At 43.2% G+C, this 24,895-nt stretch overlaps 1 protein-coding gene across 1 annotated transcript in view; it reads left to right on the forward strand.

The window, feature by feature from the left end:
- LOC137384924 (anoctamin-2-like) overlaps positions 1 to 24,895 on the forward strand; it is a 186,167-nt gene that overhangs the window by 103,351 nt on the left and 57,921 nt on the right. Inside the window, exons 16-18 of the mRNA XM_068059633.1 lie at positions 4,320 to 4,402; positions 13,219 to 13,290; positions 13,515 to 13,601. Coding sequence (XP_067915734.1) covers positions 4,320 to 4,402; positions 13,219 to 13,290; positions 13,515 to 13,601 — 242 coding nt within the window. The remainder of the gene's footprint in view (positions 1 to 4,319; positions 4,403 to 13,218; positions 13,291 to 13,514; positions 13,602 to 24,895) is intronic.

Consider the following 24,895-nt stretch of genomic DNA (forward strand, 5'->3'; position numbering starts at 1 on the left):
GACTTGATGATCCATCTCGGCCTCCTCCTGAAGTCCCCAGCATCACAGATGCCAGACTTCAGCCAATTTGATTCATTACGTATGATATCAAGAAACGACTGAAGGCACTGGATACTGCAAAAGCTATGGGCCCTGACAATATTCCGGCAATAGTACTGAAGACCTGTGCTCCAGAACTTGCCGGGCCCCTAGCCAAGCTGTTCCAGTACAGCTACAACACTGGCATCTACCCTGCAATGTGGAAAATTGTCCAGGTATGTCCTGTAAACAAAAAGCAGGACAAGTCCAACCTGGCCAATTACCGCCCCATCAGTCTGCTCTCAATCATCAGTAAAGTGATGGAAGGTGTCATCAACAGTGCCATCACGTGGCACTTGCTTAGCAATAACCTGCTCAGTGACGCTCAGTTTGGGTTCCGCCAGGGCCATTCAGCTCCTGACCTCATTACAGCCTTGGTTCAAACATGGACAAAAGAGCAGAACTCAAGAGGTGAGGTGAGAGTGACTGCCCTTGACATTAAGGCAGCATTTGACCGAGTATGGCATCAAGGAGCCCTAGCAAAACTAAAGTCAATGGGAATCAGGGGGAAAACCCTCCACTGGCTGGAGTCATATCTAGCACAAAGGAAGATGGTTGTGGTTGTTGGAGGTCAATCATCTGAGCTCCAGGACATCACTGCAGGAGTTCCTCAGGGTAGTGTCCTGGGCCCAACCATCTTCAGCTGCTTCATCAATGACCTTCCTCCAATCATATGGTCAGAAGTGGGGATGTTCGCTGATGATTGCACAATGTTCAGCACCATTCGTGACTCCTCAGATACTGAAGCAGTCCGTGTAGAAATGCAGCAAGACCTGGACAATATCCAGGCTTGGGCTGATAAGTGGCAAGTAACATTTGCGCTACACAAGTGCCAGACAATGACCATCTCCTACAAGAGAGAATCTAACCATCTCCCCCTGACATTCAACGGCATTACCATCGCTGAATCCGCCACTATCAACATCCTAGGGGCTACCATTGACCAGAAACTGAACTGGAGTAGCCATATAAATACCGTGGCTACAAGAGCAGGTCAGAGGCTAGGAATTCTGAAATAAAAACAAGAAATGCTGGAAATACTCAGCAGGTCTGGCAGCATCTGTGGAAAGAGAAGCAGAGTTAACGTTTCGGGTCAGTGACCCTTCTTCGGAACCATATTTCCAGCATTTCTTGTTTTTATTTCAGATTTCCAGCATCCGCAGTATTTTGCTTTTATGCTAGGAATCCTGAGGCGAGTAACTCACCTCCTGACTCCCCAAAGCCTGTCCACAAGGCACAAATCAGGAGTGTGATGGAATACTCTCCACTTGCCTGGATGGGTGCAGCTCCAGCAACACTCAAGAAGCTCGACACCATCCAGGACAAAGCAGCCCGCTTGATTGGCACCCCATCTACAAACATTCAATCCGTCCACCACCGACGCACAGTGGCAGCAGTGTGTACCATCTACAAGATGCACTGCAGCAATGCACCAAGGCTTCTTAGACAGCACCTTCCAAACCCGTGAGCTCTACCAACTAGAAGGACAAGGGCAGCACATACATGGGAACACCACCACCTGTAAGTTCCCCTCCAAGTCACACACCATCCTGACTTGGAACTATATCGCCGTTCCTTCACTGTCGCTGGGTCAAAATCCTGGAACTCCCTTCCTAACAGCACTGTGGGTGTACCTACCCCACATGGACTGCAGCGGTTCAAGAAGGCAGCTCACCATCACCTTCTCAAGGGCTAATAGGGATGGGCTAGAAATGCTGGCCTGGCCAGCGTCGCCCACATCCCATGAATAAATAAAAAATAATCTGGTTTTAGAATTCCGAAGTTACATTTTGGGAGCACCCTTCTTAAGTTACCTTTACTTTAAGCTGTGAATATCACATTCCTCCTCGAAAAGCTTACTCCCAGCATTCTTGTCCTTCTGACCTACTGCCCCATTAGCTTCCTTACCTCGCTAAGTCCTTAAACATGTTGTCACCTCCCAAATCCTTTAACATCTTTCTCGCACCTCTAGGTTCAAACCTCCCCAACCAATTTTCCACCCCTGCTACAGAACAAGTAACATCGTCTGTGACTGTGACCATTGTGCATTTTCCCTCCTTGTTTGTCTTAACCCTTCTGCAACCTTTGACATGGTCAATCTCCCACCTCCTCCAATCTCTCTTCTTCATTGCCAGTTCAGTGAGACTGCTGGTGCTTAGTTTCACTCTTAGCCATCCAATGACAGCATCTCCAATGGTGGTTTCTCTTTCTGCTAGCAACATCCAGATCTATGTCTTCACCACCTCTCTCGACTCCTCCACTGCCACCCTGTCAGCAAATTGCTGGATGAACCGCAAGTTCTTTCAGTTAAATATTGAGATGACCTAAGACATTGTCTTCAGTGCCTGCCACCAACTCTGTACCTTTTACATTCTCCTCCCTGGCCAGTGTCTCAGGCTTAACTAGATTGCTCACAGCCTTGGTGTTCTATTGGACCTGAGCTGAGCTTCCAACCCCATATCCTCCCTATCACAAAGACCAGTTATGTCTACCTCTGTAACATCAGCTGCCTCCACCTATCTGCTGCTAACACACTCATCCATTCCTTGATCATCAACTATTCTAATCCTCATTTGGCTGGCCTCCTATCCTCCATAAGCTTTAGCTCATCCAAATTTCTGCTATCTATATTCTAACCCACACCAGGACCTATTCACTTATCTTTCCTGACCTTTATTGGCTCTTGTCCTCCAACACCTCCAATTTAAAATTCCCATCCTCGTGTTTAGATCACTTTGGCCCTGTTTCTATTTCTATGACCTCCTCCAGCCCTACAACTCTCCAATAACTCTGCATTCCTTTGATACTGATCTCTTGTGCATCCCCCACACCCTTCACCTCACCATTGGCAGCTGTGTTTCCAGTTACCAAAAATCTGAAATTTCCTCCAAAAACCTCTCTGCCTTGCAAATCCCTCTACTTACAATCCTCCTTGAAAACCACCTTTTTCATCAAGCTTTCTGCCTATTTTATCTGATTTTGGTCCAGTGAAGCATCATGGGTTGTTTTTATACATTAGAGACCCGAGAAAATTTGAAAATTATTGTTGTTAATGATTATACAATGCATTTTCTTTGCAATTTTTTAATACTTAATATCCAAAATAGGATTTTGTTAAAGCACAGATTCATCAGTAATAGTAAGATCACAGTTTAATCTTCTGAAAGTCAATGAATGAGAAATTACTTTGGCTGGAATTTTACGTCCCCCCCACCCCGCCCCAGAGCAGGTTGGGAGGTGGGAAGAGGGGTGTAAAATCAAGTGGGAGGTGGAGTGCCGTACCCAACGCCTACCCACCCCTGCTGCTATTTTACCAGTGGTGGGGGAGATGGCAAACAGCCCACCCACTCCAGGCCAATTCAGGCCCTTAAGTGGACAATTAGTTGCCACCTAAGAGCCTCGTCCCATCAACGCTGATATCTAACCAGCGGCGGGCCAGAACCTCAGCACCTGCGGAGGCCATCCAGTAATACTTGGCGGCCTCCTTGTGGGCTGGGAGGGTCCCTCCTGATCAGGCACCCTGTGCCCCATGGAGGGCCCCCCCAGCAGCACGAGCTGCCCCCTCTAAAACTACCACCCTGCCCTAGATTCCGATTCCCACCCTCCTCACTGGGGCTCAGTTGATGGTCTCCGACGAGGCTCGAATCCCACTTACCTTTTTGAAGGATGACTTCTATTGTCCTGTTCTGGCTGGCCACTGCCGGTGGCAATGCTGGGACTGAGGAGCTGCTGGTCCTCTGATTGGCCAAAAGCTCTTGGAAGCAGGACTTTCTACCTCAAAGGCCGAGGCCAATTAAGGGCCGGGGTCACGCAAAATTGCTGTGTGGCTTCCAGGCCCGATGGAGGCCGGCTCTCCCCCAACTTTACAGCTGGTGGGCGAGGCCACTGCCTCAATGTAAAATTCTGGCCTTTGGATAACATTCAAAGCTGGCATTTGAACCCATGTTTCTCCACAAGTTTGCATTGAAAGGACTTGCTTTTAAATAATACTTAATCACACCCTCAGTACACCCGAAAACATTAAATGTGAAGTATGTCATGATAGTGTAGTTTAAATACATCAGTTAATTTCCAGACAGCAAGGTACCATGATCAGCAAATTAGGTAAATGACCAGTTAACCTATTTCTGGGGAAGATAGTTGAGAAAGGAATGTTAATGGCACCACTTTTGAAACTGATGTATTGAATATATTTTCATACTTACTGTTAACGTCTTTGATCACAAATGTTGTCTTCACAGCAACCTTGTTCCTTGAATCCTGGAAGCGTCGACAGACGAGATTATGCTACCAGTGGGATTTAACAGGCCTGGAAGAGGAAGAAGTGAGCAAACATTAGCATCTTTTTCTTTCACTGGTTGTATGTCAATAATTTAAGAGAACTACCATTAAATTCAATGGTTTCACATTTCCCAGCAGGGAACCTTGTTCTACAGGAACGTAACCAGAAATAGGGCTACAATACTAACACTGATTGTCTGCTCTCCTTGAGCAAGATTTCCCACTGGAAGGATTAATAAATATAACATAAAAAGGACTGCATGTACTCTGTACCTTGTAATTCAGAGGGTGTCTTTATTTGCCCAATATCGAGGTAAGTGTAGTGAGTCTTTGCTGACAGTTCTGACACCTTGATGGAAGCTCAGACTTCCTCTTGGCTCGAATGTCCAGCATCTCCTGTGGTTTACAATGCCTAAAGGAGAGCATAGATAGGGGCATTGCGAGCCACCCAGAACATTTGCACTATTCTCACGCAGTGTGGTGCGAATGCGAGTGCTGAGGCTCAGGCACCTGTGAATGACATTGGCTCCATGGGGGAGATACCTGCAGTCCTCTCTCAGGATGGCTCCATGCCTGCTTTGCCACCAGCCTCTCAAACCAGTGCCCCGGTTGGGCACCAGACAACCAGCTGGGCCAGACAACTCCAGCTGAAGCTGAGTTTCATCTGGCGGCAACCGGGCTGTCAATGGCCAGAGATCCTTTGAGGCCGTCAACCACCTCAGGTGCCATCAGCAGAAGTTCAGCAGCCTTCCACCTCCCAAGCTGTAGCTACTGGACAGCAATCTCGTAGAAGCACCAGAATAGGTAAAAGAGCACACAAGACAGGGACTAAGGGCTTTTGACAAGTGTAATTTGTAGACATGTAGCAGTCAAGTAACTATTTGTGAGATCATGAATGGTATCTGTTGGAAGTAAAGATTCTTTGTTTTGGTTTATCTGTTGGTCTTCATAATCTTAGAGATATAACAGAAACATCCATAAAATTGTACTATTTGAGCACATTGATATAGTGGTTGTCTGGATTGGGTAAAATAGAAGGAAGCAGTGTTGGTGTTCTGGGTATGGAGGGACTATTTAGGCAAATCTCTCCTCAATAATTTGCTGCTATCCAGCTCTCAGAGCTCAATGTACTACTGTGCCATGCTCCTCATCTTCACTGTCTGGCTCCTCATCCCCTTGTTTTTGAAATCATCCAATCCACTTTTTTTTTTATCTTCCTGCTCCATGTCTTCCTCCTGAGGCAGCTACAAACAACTCCCCTTTGGATAGCAAGATTGTGACGTATTCAACAAGCGATAATGAATCCCGAGACTCATACTGAAGCCTTCTTGAGGGCTGGCACAGTATGAAAGCGCCAGGACTGCGGGAAGGAATACAGACACAGACCTGCATGCATCGTTGCCTTTGGTCACAAACAAGTTGAACAATGAGTGAATGAAAGCCCTCCCTTTTGCCACTCAGAGTTGGTTTCTGATGGAGAGCACACAGGCACGCAATCTATGGTGTCCTGTACCTGAGGGAATCCAGCAACCCAGGCAAATCCCAGTGTTTTTTCTTCCTACTTTTCAGCCTCCATGGGAAGATAATGAAATGTTATTGCCTTGAAAACAGTGCATCAGTGACCTGGCAGATAGTCATGCACACAACAAACTGAGCGATGTTGACTGTAACGCAATCACCTGAAGTAGTTTGCACCAGTAATATTACATATTTTGTGAATCAGCCTCTTACAGAGATTATAGCAAAAAGACAAAAGGTATACAAAATTCTTACTGGAGTGAGAGGGTGATTTATTCAGATAAACCTCTCTTTGAGTTAAATTTAATAATACAACCCAGGCGCTATACCATGGTACTATCTCATAAAAGTTAAATGATCGTCACTATGTTTGTATAGGGAGTTCCAAGTGGAAATGAGGAATTTGCTTAAAAACAAAGGGCAAATCAGAAAAAAAGACTTTTCCCATTTTGTTTTATCCCGGCAATTTTCACAAAGCAGCATTGGGAGAGAGCAGGAGCAGATTTTCTGCACACCTATCAGGCAGGAAACTTCATGTGATGCACAAGGCTGTTGATACATCCAAGATGGGAGTCATACACTGTTAATTTAATCCCACTACTCCACAGGTCACAGCATATTAGTAAAGTTTCCCACCTGCCGGAAATTAGCCAAATTGAACACGTTATTTATCCCCCAGAGTAAAGCACACCAAACCAGGGGCTGGATTTTATTCGCGCGCTGTGCTGCGCGTCAACACACTTTGAACTCGGTGGCCTTCCGACATAGAAGTGCCGCTGCACAGCCCCCGCGATATTACGTACGGGGGCTGATTTAAATAGAGAGGACGGAGCGGCCGCCCCCGATCACACAGAAGGGGTGGCCACTGTGTCCCCAACAACGGCGTCCAGCGGCACCACGCAGGCGTGGCACCATTTTTAAAGGGCTTCAAGCCCTTCAGTTATATTTTAAAATTTAAAGGTCCCGAACTCCGGGAAATAAAAATAAAATGTTATTTCAACTGTAAATGGGTAACTTATACATTAATTGCCCTCTTCCCCCATAATAAACTTTTATTAGTATCCCGAACGCTCCCCCCTGAAATTTGTTCAATTTGACCTTCAACCCCTTCCCACCATCCCCACAGCCAATAAAAATTGTTTTCCCCGCTCCCCCACCCCTCCCGCTCTGAAAATTCCATTCCACCTCCCCCCCACACCCCCAGGTTCTCACCTCGGAACTCCATACGGAGTTCTGAAGGCGCGCAAGGTATGAACGACAGCCGTAAAATCACCATGAGACGGTCGCTGCCACCAGGTAAGTACATTTACATATAATTTACGTTGATTTGCATATGTAGATGAAGGCCCCGCCGCCGCACCGAGGTTCCCCCGCCACTGGTAATATGCGGCTGGCCCTTCTCGATGTCTGGGGTCGAGGCGGGCCTTTCTCCGTAGAATTTTATGGGCCCCCCTCGTCCGCCGCAACCCACGGCATCAAGGGGCTGGTAAAATGCAGTGCCAGGTTTCTTTAAACAACAACAAAATTAACTACTTATTAGTAAACCAAGTTTTAAATGATAATGAGATAAATCTATATGTATGAAAAGATTTTATAACTTCTTATTCTTCCTAACCCTCATGCACACACATACATTCAAAAACCAACTGTTAACCAGTTTTAAAAGATTGTTTTAAATTATAACTGTTTCTAAGGAATAATAAAATAACTGGGTAACTTCCGGTAAGATATTTCCAGATCTGTGAGGTGTCCCAGAGTCAAATATTCAGATGCCACTCAAAGTCTCTCCAGGTGAAATTAATGAACAGTCTGTGATGGGTAGGTGTTCAAGGCAATTCATCTGCAGCAGGTGTCACACAGATCTTTCAGAAAAAGATGTAGCAACAGATCTACTTAAATTTTAAAGTAGCAGTCAAACAGTAGAAACTTTCTTGAGATTTCAGGATCTCCAAAAAACACAAAAGGCAACAGGACTCACTCTTGAGGAAGGGATTCTTGAAACTGGAGACAATAGCAATCTGCCACACCCGAAACACAAGGCTTGCTTTCTCCAAAGCAGTGTTCCTCCACAGAGTGTAGCTACTCTTCTTTTCCGTATTTTCTCTCTTCAGGCAGGTCAAAACCACACCTTAAATTTAGAATTTCTTTCTAAGAGATGATAAGCTTCTTTTTCAAAGAGAATAGGTCTTTTTTCTGGTCTATCAGCAAATCACAGGTCCCAGCCAGCTCACTGCTAGCTGCTCCCAGCTCCCTGGTCCATTTCACTCTGCAAAACTAAAACTGAAACTGAAACTCTCCAACAACCAAGTCACAAGACAGTCATAAATCTTCCTGTTGCTTGGTTACAAGTTTTACAGCCTGCACACTTCAAATGCCAAGTCAGCATTCAGTGTCCACAGTCCCTTTTTCTCAGTCTTAAAGGCACACAGACCTTAGTTTAAAAAAAACTCGTGACAATGTGAAAGAGGAAGCCAACAAGGTCTTCATAACGACATTAACACAATTCAGTTTTTAGTATTCTGTCATAAAATAGTGTTACAACTGACCGCTCAAGACAAAGCCCCCAATCATAATATATAATTCTGATTGCGGTGGGAGCAACACACTGTCAAATCAGTCCCACCACTCCACATCACTTTAAACTTTCCAAATTAAAGAAAACCACAGCCAAATTGTACCATCTATTAACCCCTGAATGAGGCAAACCAGTTGTCTTCAGAGCAGCAAATTAACTGTTTAATTAGAAAACTAAATTCTTAAACACTACTAAGATATAAGCAACATTTAAAATAGAAAAAAATTAGAGTCCTTGCAGATTTACGCTCCTGCTGAAGTAGAATCTTCCAATGTGGAATAGTCCAAGGTTGCTTGAACTTCTCCCAGTCGTCCAATGGGGAAAAAGAGGTTCTTCAACAGTAGGACAGTCAGTAGCTTTAGAGAGGGTGCAGAGGAGATTTACCAGGATGCTGCATGGACTGGAGGGCATGTCTTATGAAGAAAGGTTGAGGGAGCTAGGGCTTTTCTCATTGGAGCAAAGAAGGATGAGAGGTGACTTGATAGAGGTGTACAAGATGATGAGAGGCATAGATAGAGTGGATAGCCAGAGACTTTTTCCCAGGGCGGAAAGGGCTATCACCAGGGGGCATAATTTTAAAGTGATTGGAGGAAGGTTTCGGGGAGATGTCAGAGGTAGGTTCTTTACAGAGAGTGGTGGGGGCGTGGAATGCACTGCCAGCGGTGGTAGTAGAAGCAGATACATTAGGGACATTTAAGCGACTCTTGGATAGGTACATGGATAATAGCAGAATGAAGGGTATGTAGGTGGTTTGATCTTAGAGTAGGTTAAAGGGTCGGCACAACATCGTGGGCCGAAGGGCCTGTACTGTGCTGTACTGTTCTATGTTCTAGTCTAGTTCCAGTTGAACTGATGCCCTTCTTTTTCCAGCAATGAATTCAACAATTACAGTTCAGTTGTTAAAGTAATTGGTTATTTTCATTGAAGAAATTAATCTAGCTTGACTTATCAGAATTCTGATAGTATAATAAAGAGTTTAAATAAACCGAGGGAGAGCTCTCTTTCCTTCAGTATATGCTGGCTAAACAGCTGTCCGTCTGTCTGTTAGAACAGTCTGTCTCAACAAATAAGCCAGTTCAAAAGATAATTGCAACATTGTATATCCAGTCCTTGGTCTCTGAATGGTTGTATCCTACGGCAACCAGAATGCACTTTCTCTAATTCCTGCTTGCTGGTTCTTAAAGCAGTACTGATCCTTTTACAGCCTGAAAGGCACACTGCATGCTTCCCAGAAAAGAAAAAAAACTACAGGCTCATAACAATAGATACACCAGTATAAGAAGAAAGCATGAACTTACATTTTTTCTGGCACATTTCACAACCTCAGGACATTCTAAGGCACTTCATAGCATTAAAGCGTCAGGACAGATACACAATAAATAGGAAAATACTGAGTAGTGTGGAGGAACAGCGGGACCTTGGAGCGAATGTCCACAGATCCTTAAAGGTAGAAAGACAGGTTGGTAAGGTGGTGACAAAGACATATGGCATGCTTTCCTTTATTAGTTGAGGCATAGAATATAAGAACTGGAAAGTTACGCCACAATTGTATACAACAATATCTTTGTCTTTCAACACACCATTAACATATTGTTTTCCTTTGCTCCATCACCTTCTGGTCAGCTATTCTGTAACCTTGTCCTATCTACACCTCCTTTGTTATTTCTTGCCCCACCCCCGCTTTACTTGCTTATAACCTTTTACATTTCTAATATTTGCCTGTTCTGAAGGGTCACTGACCTGAAACGTTAACTGCTTCTCTCTCCACAGATGCTGCCAGACCTGTTGAGTATTTCCAGCATTTCTTGTTTTTATTTCAGATTTCCAGCATCGGCAGTATTTTGCTTTTATATTATGTATGCAACAATAGTTAGGCCACAGCTTGAGTACTACATACAGTTCTGGTCACATTACAAGAAAGATGTGATTGCACTGGAAAGGGTGCAGAGGAGATTTATGAGGATGTTGCTAGGACTGGAAAATTTTAGCTATGAGGAAAAATTGGATAGGCTGGGGCTGTTTTCCTTGGAACAGAAGAGGCTGAGGGGTGACTTAATTGAGGTGTATAAAGTTATGAGGGGACTAGAGTAAATAGGGTGACCTATTTACCTTAGCAGAGGGGTCAAAAACCAGAGGACATAGATTTAAAGTAATTGGTAGAAGAATTAGAGGGGAGATGAGAAAACATTTTTTTCATCCAGAGGGTGGTAGGGAACTGGGGCTCACTGGTTGAAAGGGTGGTAGAGTAAGAAATTCTCAGCATATTGAAAAAGTAGTTGGATGTCTACTTGAAGAGCTTTGACCTGCAGGGCTATGGACCGAGTGCAGGAAGGCAGGATTAGGTCTGGGTAGCTCTTTGTTGACCCGCACAGACATGATGGGCCAAATGACCTCCTTCTGAGTCATAAATTTTCTATAACTTCTGCTATTATGTGCTCACTTGGGGTCGGTCTTGACCCTTGACCTTCTGACTCAAAGGAATGTGTGCTAATCCTGAGCCGAGGCTGACACAAAATGAAAGATAATCAAAGGTTGTGATTGAAAACCGCAAAAATAGACTGAAGATAAATTAGTGCAATTTTAAAACAAGAAACAAAACTGTGTCCTCTGACAATGTATGGTCTCCATTGACTTAGTGACGCAACTTAACAGATTTCCCAGAGAGGCTAGTCAGCAAGTGAGTCTCCCTACCAGGAGTTAGGGTTAGGATATTTATTGCATTATAGTAGGGTAGCTGTACTGTGTGTTCTTTCTCTGCTATATCTGATGAGGTAGCATCTGCCTCAAGAAGTTGCTGGTCAAAGTGGAAGCATTCTGTTCTTCAGCACTGACATTCACTTCAAACAAGACCAAAATCCATCAAAAATCGACGTGGAAAAAGTCTTTGAGAAACTAAAAGAACAGTTACAGTTCTCTTCTATTTTGCTTTGCAAATCTGGATCCTGATCTCAAGTCATAAATAAACAACTATACTGTGATTATTCCGAAGTTACTGCAGTTGGAGTATACCTGTAGTAGCAAGTACCAATTAAATGTTGCAGAGGGTTTAAGAGCTGATTATAAGAGAAATTACAATTCAGCCAAAAGACAGATGTTGGAAACTTTGATCAATGAAGCTTCACATGTTTGTGTTAGATTTCTGTGTGCACTAGATTTACATAAGCCTTGGCCCAAACAGGTTAAAAGTTGGGTGCAAATAACATGTGTAGGATGATAGTATAAGCACATGTACTTTACCAAATGAATTTCTACTATTTATGGTTTATTCATGCAACATCAATCAGTGTTGTAGCCAACAGTATTATTGAAATTGGGGCAACTAGACTGCACCCAGTGCTAGCAATGGGAATGGTTTTTAGATTTCTGAAAGTTAGTTTTAATATGTTTCCCTTCTTTCTTTTGTTGCCAATACTACATGAAGGAACGTATGCAGGTTTGAGATCTTTTGAATACAGACATCAAGCTCGGCTTTATTTTGCACTTTAATGCTTATACCAGAAAACAGATAGTATTTTGCAGCATTTTGCTGCTTATAGCATTCTGGAGTATCTGTGCTGCAATCGTTCCTACTGCCTGAAACTGTACACAGTACTCCAGATGTGATCTAACCAAGGCTTTGCATAACTGCAGCAAAACTCACCCCCCCCCCCTCCGCCGCCCCCCTACCTTTATATTCTATCTTATTGCTTTTTTTTGTACCTGAACACTATATTTTAGAGATCTGTGCACACGGACCACCAAATCTCTTTGGACCTCCAATGAGCTTTTCTTTTCCCCATTTAAAAAATTCTATTAAAAAAAATCCGTCCTTTTATGGTCCAAAATGAATGACCTCACACTTATTTGCATTGAAATCAATCTGCCACCATTTTGCTAATTACTTAATCTATTAATGTCCTTTCAAAATGTTATGTTCCTGTCTACACCAATTACTCTCCTATCTTTGTGTCACCGGCAAACTTGGATATATGGCTCTCTTTGCGTTACCTAAGTCATTAATAAATATATTGAATAGTTGAGGCCCCATCACAGATATTTGTGGGACACCACTAGTTACTTCCTTCCAATTTGAGTACATACCCATTATCCCTAATCCATCTTCTACTGCCTAACCAATCTCCCAACAAGCTCAATAATTTGACTTCAGTTCCATGAGATTTAATTTTGGTTCTTAAGTGGAACCTTATCGAATGCCTTCTGGAAGTCCATAAACAATGCATCCATAGACATGCCTGTCTACTGGTTTAGTTACTTCCTCAAAAATGTAATAAGGTGTGGCAAACTTTACCCAACCTTTATAAATCTGTGTTGGCTCTCTCTAATCAGCTCAAATTGTTTAAGTGTTCAGTCACTTTGTTCTTGATTCTAGATTCCAATGACTTCCCCATAACAGATGTTAGAGTAATAGGTCTATAATTTCCTTTTCTGTCTCTCACCTTTCTTAAATAATGGAGTTACATATGCAATTTTCTAATCTAAAGGGACAATTCCAGAATTGAGAGAGCTTTGGAAGATTATAGCTAAAGCATCTGCAATTTCCTCACCTATTTTCCTTAAAATTCTGTGGATTTGCCAGCCTTTTGTGACATTATTTTTCTTAATCCTTTTTCTTTCTTATTATAACATCAGTTTTGCTCCATTTTAAGTGCTTATACCTGAACAGAAATGGCATTTGGCAGCATTTTTAATGCTTATATCAGAAGAGGAATAATATTTCATCAGTTCAGTCTTCTAGTGTTGTCCTTACCAATGTTGTCTGTTTTCAGGAGCATCCACGACCAGAATATGAAACCAAACTTTTACAGAAGAAGATTTTAAAAGAAGAAAAGGAACGAAATGTAAGTTATTTGATTATATTTTTACAATAATTAAATTATAGTTGTTATAAATTTGACATTTGTACATGGTGAAAATTAATATCAATGCTTGTGTTATTGTGATCATTGTTTGACTTTTTGAAATCAATACTTGTCTTATTGCATCCTGTAGTTATGTACTTGTACTTATTGTTATTATGATCACAGTTTCTCTTATTACAATAGTAAACAACATTATTTTGCAGCAACAAAAGAAGGCACAGGATGGCCACGCAAAAGGCAAAAGCAAAGGGACAGACAAGGTCTTGTCAGCCATGGGAGGGATAAACTTGGTAAGTTTAATCCTTTATAATGGCCATACTCTGCCCTCAGGCAAGAATGCCTAACCTAAACTTAATTTACAGCAGCAGTTATTGAGTCATACTTAAGATCTAAATCTTAGGAATTAAAGGCCTGAAAGGAATAGATTAGGTTTTGGTTTACAAAAGTGTTTCCCATGTTTAACATCCAGGATGCATTGAGATGAATAGTTCTGTAATTATCTCATTGCATTAATGTTTGGGGCAGTCGTGACAAATTAATTTTTTGTCTTAATTTTAATCAATTCAAGACAAAACAAAAACACAAAATTTGATGCTGTAGGTGACATAAGAACAAATTCAGTGAAGCTGGCCTTCCAGAACCGTGTCTCGCTGTGTTGAAGCAGGAGGTGAAGAAAGGGCTATAACCTGTGCACTCATCCAGCCAGGCTCAACTTCAGGAGTACAGCTACACTCAATTTTCCTTCTCAATTGAATTGTAGATAAACATTTCCTTGGGCAAGCATAGCAGGGCAAGTATTCCTCTGTGCTATCTGTGTACTTAAATTGTAATCCTTATCTTTATGATTTTGCTACAGATAGATATTAAGAGCAAATCTCAAAGCAGCCTGTTTAAATCTGTCTCAGGCATGAACCTGCACAAAAACTGTCTAATTTGTTTTTATTCGTTCATGGGATGTGAGTGTCATTGGCAAAGCCAGCATTTGTTGCCCATTGCTAATTATCCTTTAGAAGATGATGGTGATCTGTTTTCTTGAACTGCAGTCCACGCCTTGTAGGTACACCTGCAGTGCTGTAATGAAGAGAGTTCCAGGTTTTTGACCCAGCCACAGTGAAGGAACAGTGATATAGTTCCAAGTCAAGATGGTGTGTGGCTTGGAGGGGAACTTGTAGGTGGTAGTGTTCAAATGCATCTGCTGCCCTTGTCTTTCTAGGTGGTAGAGGTCCAGGGTTTGGAAGGTGCTGTCAAAGGAGACCTGGCGCGTTGCTGCAATGCATCTTGTAAATAGTACACACTGCTATCACTGTGCACTGGTGGTGGAGGGAGTGAATGATTAAGGTGGTGGGTAGGGTGCCAATCAAGTAGGCTGTTTTGTCTTGGTTGGTGTTCAGCTTCTTGAGTGTTGTTGGAGCTGCATTTATCCAGGAAGGTGGAGACTATAGCACCATAATCCTAATTAGTGTCTTGTAGATGGCGGACAGGCTTTGGGGAGTAGGAGGTTGCTCATCGCAGAACTCCCAGCCTCTGACTTGCTCCTGTAGTCACAGTATTTATAGGGCTGATCCAGTTAAGTTGATGTCAAGGGCAATCACTCTCACACTCACCTCCGGAATTCAGTTCTTTTGTCCATGTTTGGACCAACGAGGTAATGAGGTCAGTAGCTAAGTGACCCCAGCAGAAAACCCAACTGTGCATCAGTTTACAGCGTATTGCTGAGTAAGTGCCGCTTAATGGCACTATTGATGATAAGCTTACATCATTTTGCTGATAATTGAGTGTACATTGATGGCGCAGTGATTGGCCAGATTTGATATGCCTTGCTTTTCATGGACAGGACATAGCTGGGCAATTTTCCACATTGTGGGGTAGGTGCCAATTTTGTAGCTGTACTAGAACAGCTTGGCCAGGGGCACAGCTAGTTCTTGAGCAGGTCTTCAATACCACAGCTGGGATTTTGTCAGGGCTCAGAGCCTTTGCCATATCCAGTGCTTTTGGCAATTACTTGATATCAAGTGGAGTGAATAAACTCCCTTTTAAAAAGGGTGTGAGGAATAGGCCAAATAATGATAAGCTGGCCAGTCTGACCTCGGTGGTAGGTAAATTATTAGAATCAATTCTGAGAGACAGGATAAACTGCCACTTAGAAAGGCACTGATTAATCAGGGATAGTCAGCATGGATTTGTTAAGGGAAGGTCGTGTCTTACTAACTTGATTGATTTTTTGAGGAAGTAACAAGGAGGATTGATGGGGGTAGTGCAGTGGATGTGGTCTACATGGATTTTAGCAAGGCATTTGACAAGGTCCCACATGGCAGACTGGTTTAGAAAAATAAAAGCCCATGGGACGTAGGGGAATGTGGCAGGTTGGATCCAAAATTGGCTCAGTGACAGGAAACAAAGGGTAATTGTCGACAGATGTTTTTGCGAATGGAAAGCTGTTTCCATTGGTGTTCCATAGTGTTCAGTGTTGGGCCCCTTGCTGTTTGTGGTATATATTAATGATTTGGACTTAAATGTGGAAGGCATGATTGAGAAATTTGCAGATGACACAAAAATTGGCTGTGTAGTTGATGGTGAAGAGTATAGCTGTAGACTCCAGAATGATATCAATGGTTTCGTTGAGTGGGCGGAAAAGTGGCAAATGGAATTCAATCCGGAGAAGTGTGAGGTAATGCATTTGGGGAGGGCAAACAAAGCAAGGGAATACACAATAAACGGGAGGATATTGAGAGGGGTAGAAGAAGTGAGAGACCTTGGAGTGCATGTCTATAGGTCCCTGAAGGTGGCAGGACAGGGAGATAGAGCGGTGAAGGCGGCATATGAAATGCTTTCCTTTATTGGCTGAGGTATAGAATACAAAAGCAGTGATGTAGTGCTGGAACTGTATAATATGCTGGTTAGGCCACAGTTGGAGTATGCATACAGTTCTGGTCACCATATTACAGGAAGGACATAATTGCACTGGAGAGAGTACAGAGGAGATTTAAAAAAATGTTGTCAGGGCTTGAAAGTTGCAGCTAAGAGGAAAGATTGGATAGGCTAGGGTTGTTTTCCTTACAACAGAGGAGGCTGAGGGCTGACTGAATTGAAGTGTACTGAATTATGAGGGGCCTAGATAGAGTAGACAGGAAGGACCTGTTTTCCCTGGTGGAGAGATCAATTACCAGGGGGCACAGATTTAAGGTGATTGGTAGAAAGATTAGAGGGCACATGAGGAAACACTTTTTCACCCAGAGGGTGGTGGGTGTCTGGAATTCACTGCCTGGATTGGTGGCGGAGGTAGAAACCCTCAACTCATTTGAAAGGTACCTGGAACTGCACCTGAAGTGCTGTAACCTGCAAGGCTACGGACCAGGTGCTGGAAGGTGGGATTCGATTGGGTGGCTGGTTTTTTTGATGGGCTGAATCGCCTCCTTTGATGCCGTAACTTTTCTATGGTTTCTATGAATCGAATTGGTTGAAGACTGGCATCTATAACGCTGGGACCTCAGGAGGAGGCTGAGATGAATCTTCCACTTGGCAGTTCTGGCTGAAGATGGTTGTAAATGCTGCAGCCTTGTTTTTTGCACTGACATGTTGGGCTACCCCATCATTGAGGTTAGGATGTTTGTGGAGCTTTCTCCTCCAGTTAATTGTTCAATTGTCCAAAACCATTCATGACTGGATGTGGCAAGACTGTAGAGCTTTGATCTGATCTGTTGATTGTGGATTACTTAACTCTATCAATCGCATGCTGCTTCTGCTGTTTAGCATGGAAGTAGTCCTGTGTTGTAGCTTCGCCAGATTGACACTTCATTTTTAGGTATGCCTGGTGCTGCTCCTGGCATGCTCTCCTGCACTCCTTTTTGAACCAAGGTTGGTCCCCTGGCTTGATGGTAATGGCAGAGTGAGGGATATGCTGGACCATGAGGTTACAGATTGTGGTTGAACAGATTGTGCTGCTGCTGACGGCCTACAGCACCTCATGAATGCCCTGTTTTTAGCTGCTAAATCTGTTCTGAATCAATCCCATTTAGCATGGTGGTAGTGCCATACAAGAAGATGGAGGGTATGCTCAGTGTGAAGACAGGACATCATCTCCACAGGATGTGTGGTGGTCACTCCTACCAATATTGTCATGGGCAGATACATGATTTTTAAAAATTCATTCTTGGGATGTGAGTGTCACTGGCAAGGCCCGCATTTATTGCCGATCCCTAATTGCTCTTGAGAAGGTGGTGGTGAGTCACCCCCTTCTTGAACCACTGCGGTCCATGTGGGGTAGGAACACCCACAGTGCTGTTCAGGAGGGAAATACAGGATTTTCACCCAGCGACAGTGAAGGAATGACGATATAGTTCAAAGTCAGGATGTTGTGTGGCTTAGAGGGAAACTTGCAGATGGTCGTGTTTCCATGTGTCTGCTGCCCTTGTCCTTCTAGGTGGTAGAGGTCATGGGTTTGGAAGGTGCTGTCAAAGGAACTTTGGCAAGTTGCTGCAGTGCATCTTGTATATGCTACGCACTGCTGCCACTGTGCATCGATGGTGGAGGGAGTAAATATTTAAGGTGATGGATGGGGTGCCAATCAAGTGGGCTGCTTTTTCCTGGATGGTGTTGAGCTTCTTGACTGTTGTTGTTGTCACAATCATCCAGGCAAGTGAAGAGTATTACATCACACTCCAGACTTGTACTTGTAGATGGTGGACAGGCTTGGGAAGTCAGGAAGTATGTTACTCGCCACAAAATTCCCAGCCTCTGACCTGTTCTTGTAGCCACAGTATTTATATAGCTGGTCCAGTTAAGTTTCTGGTCAATGGTAACCTCCAGCACAGTGGATGGCACAGTGGTGCAGTGGTTTAGCACCGCAGAGTCACAGCTCCAGCGACCCGGGTTCAATTCTGGGTGCTGCCTGTGCGGAGTTTGCAAGTTCTCCCTGTGACCGCGTGGGTTTCTGCCAGGTGCTCTGGTTTCCTCCCACAGCCAAAGACTTGCAGGTTGATAGGTAAATTGGCCATTGTAAATTGCCCCTAGTGTAGGTAGGTGGTAGGGGAATTGAGGGGATGTGGTAGGAATATGGGATTATTGTAGGATTAGTATAAATGGATGGTTGATGGTCGGCACAGACTCAGTGGGCCGACGGGCCTGTTTCAGTGCTGTATCTCTAAATAAATAAATAAATGTTGATGGTGGGGGATTCAGTGATGGTAATGCCTTTGAATGCCAAGGGGACATGGTTATATTCCCTCTTGTTGGAGATAGTCATTGCTTGGCACTTGTGTGGCGCGATTTGCCACTTATAAGCCCAAGCTTGAATGTTGACTGGGACTTGCTGTATGCCCTCATGGACTGCTTCAGTATCTGAGGTGTTGCGTATGATATTGAACATTGTTCAATCATCGGCAAACATCCCCACTTCTGACCTTAAGTTGTAGGGAAGGTCATTGATGAAGCAACTGAAGATGTTGGGCCTATGACAGTGCCCTGATAAACTCTTGCAGCAATGTCCTAGGGCTGAGATGATTGGCCTCCAAAAACCATGACCATCTTCCTTTATGCTAGGTATGACTCCAACCAATGTAGAGTTTCCCCTCCATTTCCCACTGACTTCAATTTTGAGAGAGTTTCTTGATGCTGCACTTGGTCAAATATTGCCTTGATGTCAAGGGCTGTCATTCTCACTTCGCCTGCGACAGATAGATTGGTGAGGGCGAGGTCAAATTGGTTCTCTCACCACTTGGCGCAGGCCCAGTCTGGCAGATATATTTTTCAGGACTCAGCTAGGTTGGTCAGTAACAGTTCCACCAAGCCACTCTTTGTGATGAACATTGAAGTCCCCCATCCAGATTACATTCTGCACCCTTGCTACCCTAATGCTTCTTCCAAATGATGTTCAACATGGAGGAGTACTGCTTCATCAGCTGAGGGATGGCGGTAGTTGATAATCAGCCAGAGGTTTCCTTGCCCATGTTTGGCTTGATGCCATGAGAGATCATGCGGTCTGGAGTCAATGTTGAGGACTCCAGGGCCACTCCCTCCCTACTGCGCACACTGTGCCGCTACCTCTGGTGGATCTGTCCTCCCAGTGGGACAGGACATACCCAAGGTTGCTGATGGAGGATTCTGGGATATTTTCTGTGTTATGGCCACGTGGTGTGACATGGGTGGTTCCTACTGTTCAACTCCCCACCTGACCGCAGCAAGTGTATTTGTATTAGAGTTTAGCCCAGCAACAGGTTTTCTTGTAGGTTTTCAAAAACAGAAAGCCAATTGTTTATTGATCAATACGGCTCATTCCGAAATTGTCGCAACCGCATCCACTCATACATTCACTCGCGCACACACACACACAAGAAGAAACAAATAAAGAAGGGAAGTGTGGGGGAAAGGTTACAATAAACATGTTGAATTCTCTTGGAACTTGAGTTATAGAGAGTTGTAGGCCTGTGATGATTGTAGATTTCTCTCTTGATTGAACACTCTGTTGAAGATGGTGGGTTACTTCTAGCTCTCACTGCTGTATACCGTAGATGTCATATTTTTCATCAGGGCACTGTGCTTCCTGGCTTGGCTGGAACTCAATTTGTTACAAGTAGCTTCACCTTCTGGGGCAGTCTCTCTCTCTCTCTCTCTCTCTCTCTCTCTCGCTGTCTTTTTTTTAAGGTAAAATTGTGTCCCCTCTCACCTTCTGGTATGTGACATTCTCCTCTCTTCCCCATGGCCCAGGCCGTGGCTACTTCACACCTCCTTTATTTCCGAAGAAGACATTCATTTCTGAATGTTTTTAGGATAGGCGTAAGATGGGTTTCATGAACACTTTTTGGCTTTGAAGATTTGTCCTTTGTCTTTGTTAGACTGTTTGAATACACAAAGGCCAGTCTCCTTTTCTTTGGTGGTCATTTTGGACCATTGTTCACTTTTTAAAATAAAGGTTAATTTTTTAAAGTCAAAGTCCGTTTATCATAACTCTTCGGAGTTAGTCCATGATTATTGTACCATCTCATTTCCAGTGTGTGTGACGGCTGTAAGGTATGATTCTGTTAGGATGACTGTGTCATGCTGATGCTTGACTTGTCTGTGGGACAGCTCTCCCAATTTTGGCACAATTCCCCAAATATTAGTGAGGAGGACTTTGCAGGGTCGACTGGGTGGGGTGCGCCCTTTTTGTTTCTGGTGCTTAGGTCGGTACTGGGTGGTCCGTCCAGTTTTATTCTTAATGTAGCGACAGTAGTTTTATGACAACATAGTTTGGTCTGTTTTTTAGCTTTTGATCTATGATATGTGGTGAGATGCAAACATTGCTGATTTTTTTGTAACTTTCTTTAATAAATGTACTGTGAAAAATGATAGAGATTAGACAAAGGATGACAGAATTAAGTTTACAAAATTTTCTTTTAGGAAAGTGTAACTTACATACTTTTATTCTTTTCATTTTGTATTTGCTGGATAAATTGCTAAATTCATGGTGAAATCATGCTTAAAGTTCCTTTCAGGAAAAGCTGTTAACTCAGCTGTGGCCCTTGTTTTTGAATACCGGAATTCAGAATGTAACTGCCTCTCAGCAAATACAAATTGGTTTTGTTGTTGTGAATATACCTGGGTGAATCAGGAAAGTGATTTTCCTGGAGGCTTGGGAATGCAAGAGCTTGGTCCATTGTGTCATGGGTAGTTGTATGTTTCCTGTCATATAGCAAAGCCATTTAACTTCTTTTTAGTGCATATGTAAAAGATATGGACAAGCTGTAATAGTAAGTCTAATCAGTGTGAAAAAACAGACCCAAACTCCCTTGTAGAGTTACTGAATTCATTGCCTCCATATCGTAAGGCCTGAATCTAGTTTAATGAAGTTCTAGATTTACATCCATCACACGCGAGAGATTTGAGTGGTGCAAATGCCTAATTAGCAGCATCAAAATAGACATCATAATCGTCTTTCATGCTACTGTATTGGATTAAGAGACAAGATTACAATTTTGAAGATTTGAAGCAATGGCTGAGGAACAGTAAGGGTAGTAAAAGAAAGAAAGACTTCCACTTAGATAGCGCCTTTCATAACCTCAGGACATCCCAAATTGCTTTACAGCCAATCAAGTCATTTTGACATGTAAACACTGTTGTAACTTAGGAAACACCAGGAACTCATAAATCTACCATCTAACATTCTGAGAACTATCTCTAAACAAAACAGTGTTGTAGTGTTCTTTAGTTTTTCTTTTATTAACTTTGTGTATCACATAGTTATTCACAGGCTGTGAGAAATACCTCACCAGAGACTAGGCCTCATAGTTGAAGACTGATAATGTCACTGGCAGATTATGTAGTCAGGTGACTTGTGTATTCATTTAATTTTTTTTAAAGTTTGATTTCTACTGCAAATATACTCAGCCTTGTGGAGGTGGCTGTACCAACCGATGGAGTCAGACACAATTTGCTGGTGTGGTGATCCACTTCTGCATTCAAAACAGCCTTTGAAGGTTATAAGGTTACCAAGGTGCAGGGGCTTTGCTAATTTGCTTCGCTAGTTCAGAGGTCACGGAGAATAGATGGGTTACCTCCTCTAGACGGCAAGGAGCTGGGAGCAGACAGGCATGAAACTGCGAGTATTATGGGGCAGGTGAAAAGGCACATTGTCCATCATGAAACCTAAGGGAATAATCTTTACCTTCACCACCTGAGGGGCCGATCCAGTGGAGCCAATCATCCATCCATACTAGAACCTGCCTAATTCTCATCTCATTGATTTCTGCACTCCCTCAGGGCTGTTACTTAAGCAAACAGAAAGAGAGGACCGCAGGGTAAATTTTATGATTTAACACATTCTGCTGATACAGCCACCTCCACAAGGCTGAGTATATTTGCAGTAGAAATCAGACTTTTAAAAAAATTAAATGAATACACAAGTCACCTGATTACATAATCTGTAGAGTTTGGCAGCTTGATTTCTGACCCGCACAATTTTCCATCCATTAAAGATGAAATATCATGCAAGATATAAATTGTATTGGTTTTTATGCCCACATTCCACTGTAGCTCTGCACCAGGAGCACGAAATCCCAACATTTACCCAAATTAGACAGTCGTCTAACAATATGAGATATTGCATAGTTCATAGAAATGTACTTTAAGTTTAGTTTTTAGAGGTACAGCACTGAAACAGGCCCTTCGGCCCACCAAGTCTGTGCCGACCATCAACCACCCATTTATACTAATCCTACACTAATCCCATATTCCTACCACATTCCCACCTGTCCCTATATTTCCCTACCACCTACCTATACTAGGGGCAATTTATAATGGCCAATTTACCTATCAACCTGCAAGTCTTTGGCAGTGGGAGGAAACCGGAGCACCCAGAGAAAACCCACGCAGACACAGGGAGAACTTGCAAACTCCACACAGGCAGCACCCAGAATTGAACCCGGGTCACTGGAGCTGTGAGGCTGCGGTGCTAACCACTGCGCCACTGTGCCGCCCTGTGCTGTTAGGCAGAGTAAATAGAACTAAAGAAATCACCCCTCTATTGCTTTATAGAAAACTGAGAGTATGATGCCCTATACAGATAAATCATTTGTGAATAGGTTTTTAATTGGTGGATGAGATACAAGGTTCTCAGATAGGCATCTTTCACCTTATAATTGAGATGACAGTATAACAGTGAAGGCACGGTGAAACTGTTATCAAGCCACCAACTAGTCAAGTTTAAAAGCAAATGTGGATCAGCTGAAAGTCTGTGAGAGACTTTAATAGCTTGCAAAATTGCCCCAGGCAACCTACCCTCAAAACCACAAATAGAGGGCGGCACAGTGGCGCAGTGGTTAGCACCGCAGCCTCACAGCTCCAGTGACCCGGGTTCAATTCTGGGTGCTGCCTGTGTGGAGTTTGCAAGTTCTCCCTGTGTCTGCGTGGGTTTTCTCTGGGTGCTCCGGTTTCCTCCCACAAGCCAAAAGACTTGCAGGTTGGTAGGTAAATTGGCCATTATAAATTGTCCCTAGTATAGGTAGGTGGTAGGGAAATCTAGGGACAGGTCGGGATGTGGTAGGAATTTGGGATTGGTGTAGGATTAGTATAAATGGGTGGTTGATGGTCGGCACAGACTCGTTGGGCCGAAGGGCCTGTTTCAGTGCTGTATCTCTAAACTAAACTAAAGAGAGAGAAGCTTTATATAATTTTTTCCCAATGTTTCCGATTTCCACTCAACAGAGCAGATAGCTTCCATAGTCAAACTGTTGTGCCTAACAGGCACTCTACTCTTAAAGAATCCACGGAATCCGATTGTTGAAAGGTATATCAATATTTCATTCACACACCAAATCATCAAGTACAAGTTCTCACTACTTGCACGGTATACTACCCGTCAAGACACGAGGTGATCAGTCTCGGACTTGCGGCTGCTCTTCTGTTCTCTGAGCCCCTGGCTCAGGGTATCTTCTCGAGTGTTCTTCCCCGGGTTCTCATACCTTCCTCAGTTTCGGTCAGGGGTTAAATCTTGTTTCTAAGACCTGCCCCTCTTACTTGCTCATTGGGGTCTGGTATAATGACATAATGATAATTCCTTATTTGGCTCAGTGAGAACCTGTTCAAAACTTCACAGTTTCCCATTGTCTATTATGAGTTTAATCATATCTGGTGTCCATGACGACTCCTAGTTTCTGGGATCCTCCTCATACCTTTTCTATAATCATATCTGCAATTCCTCGGCTATCTGTGTGCTGTGCCCCTCTGTACTCATCCCGCTTCAACACACTGTTCATCGTTGTGTTACTGGCCCCTTGGTTTTAATTAAGTTCTTATGTGTTTTTGCCATAGATGTTTTTACTGCATGTGTTTTTACTGCATGTGTTTTTACTGCATGTGTTTTTACTGGGTCTACAAAACCCACACATCCTATGAACCAAAATGCGACTTTATGCATGAAATATATAGCATGGTGCTAGAGCGAGAACATTACCTCTTCCGCTTTTGAGATATATAACAAGAAATATTATAGCCTACGAAAGTGCTCCAGATTTCTGAGTGATAGACCATGTAGCTCAGGCTAAAAGCTACGATGGAGGTAACTAAGAAGTAAGATTATACAGAGGCAAAAATAGATAAGTAGATTACAGTGCTTAACTTTAAATGAGACTTTCTGAATTTCTGAATCCAATTATAGAGAGATGCTTCTAGATTTTAGCATCTTTTTACCAAGTCTTTTCTGTGTTCTAGAAATACGTAGCACTCCCGACTCCATAGGGTCCCAGCTCATCTATCCCAATGTGGAGCGAAACAGCAGATTCACATGAATTGAAGCTATTGGCAGCATTCTCAATCCAAGTTGTCTTTGGAGACAAATGCAGAGCAAAGACACAATAGCAGAAGAGGCTCCCGTTCCATGTTAATGAGCAATAGATTTTGGCATCAACTCTGTCTAGTAGATGTTAATTCTGACATATTGCACAACCACCTAGCTATTGAAAAACAAAGCTTATTTTTGATAGGTCGGCTATTAGCAGAAACGATGGCATCTCCTTTCATGGTGGCAACCTTATATATATTAACAAATCGCAATCCAGAGATATCTGGCTGACCAATCTAGACTGACTGAACAACTGTTTGCAGATAGAGGTAA

The sequence above is a fragment of the Heterodontus francisci genome, chromosome 27 (genome assembly GCF_036365525.1).
Source record: "Heterodontus francisci isolate sHetFra1 chromosome 27, sHetFra1.hap1, whole genome shotgun sequence".
Lineage (NCBI taxonomy): Eukaryota > Metazoa > Chordata > Chondrichthyes > Heterodontiformes > Heterodontidae > Heterodontus > Heterodontus francisci.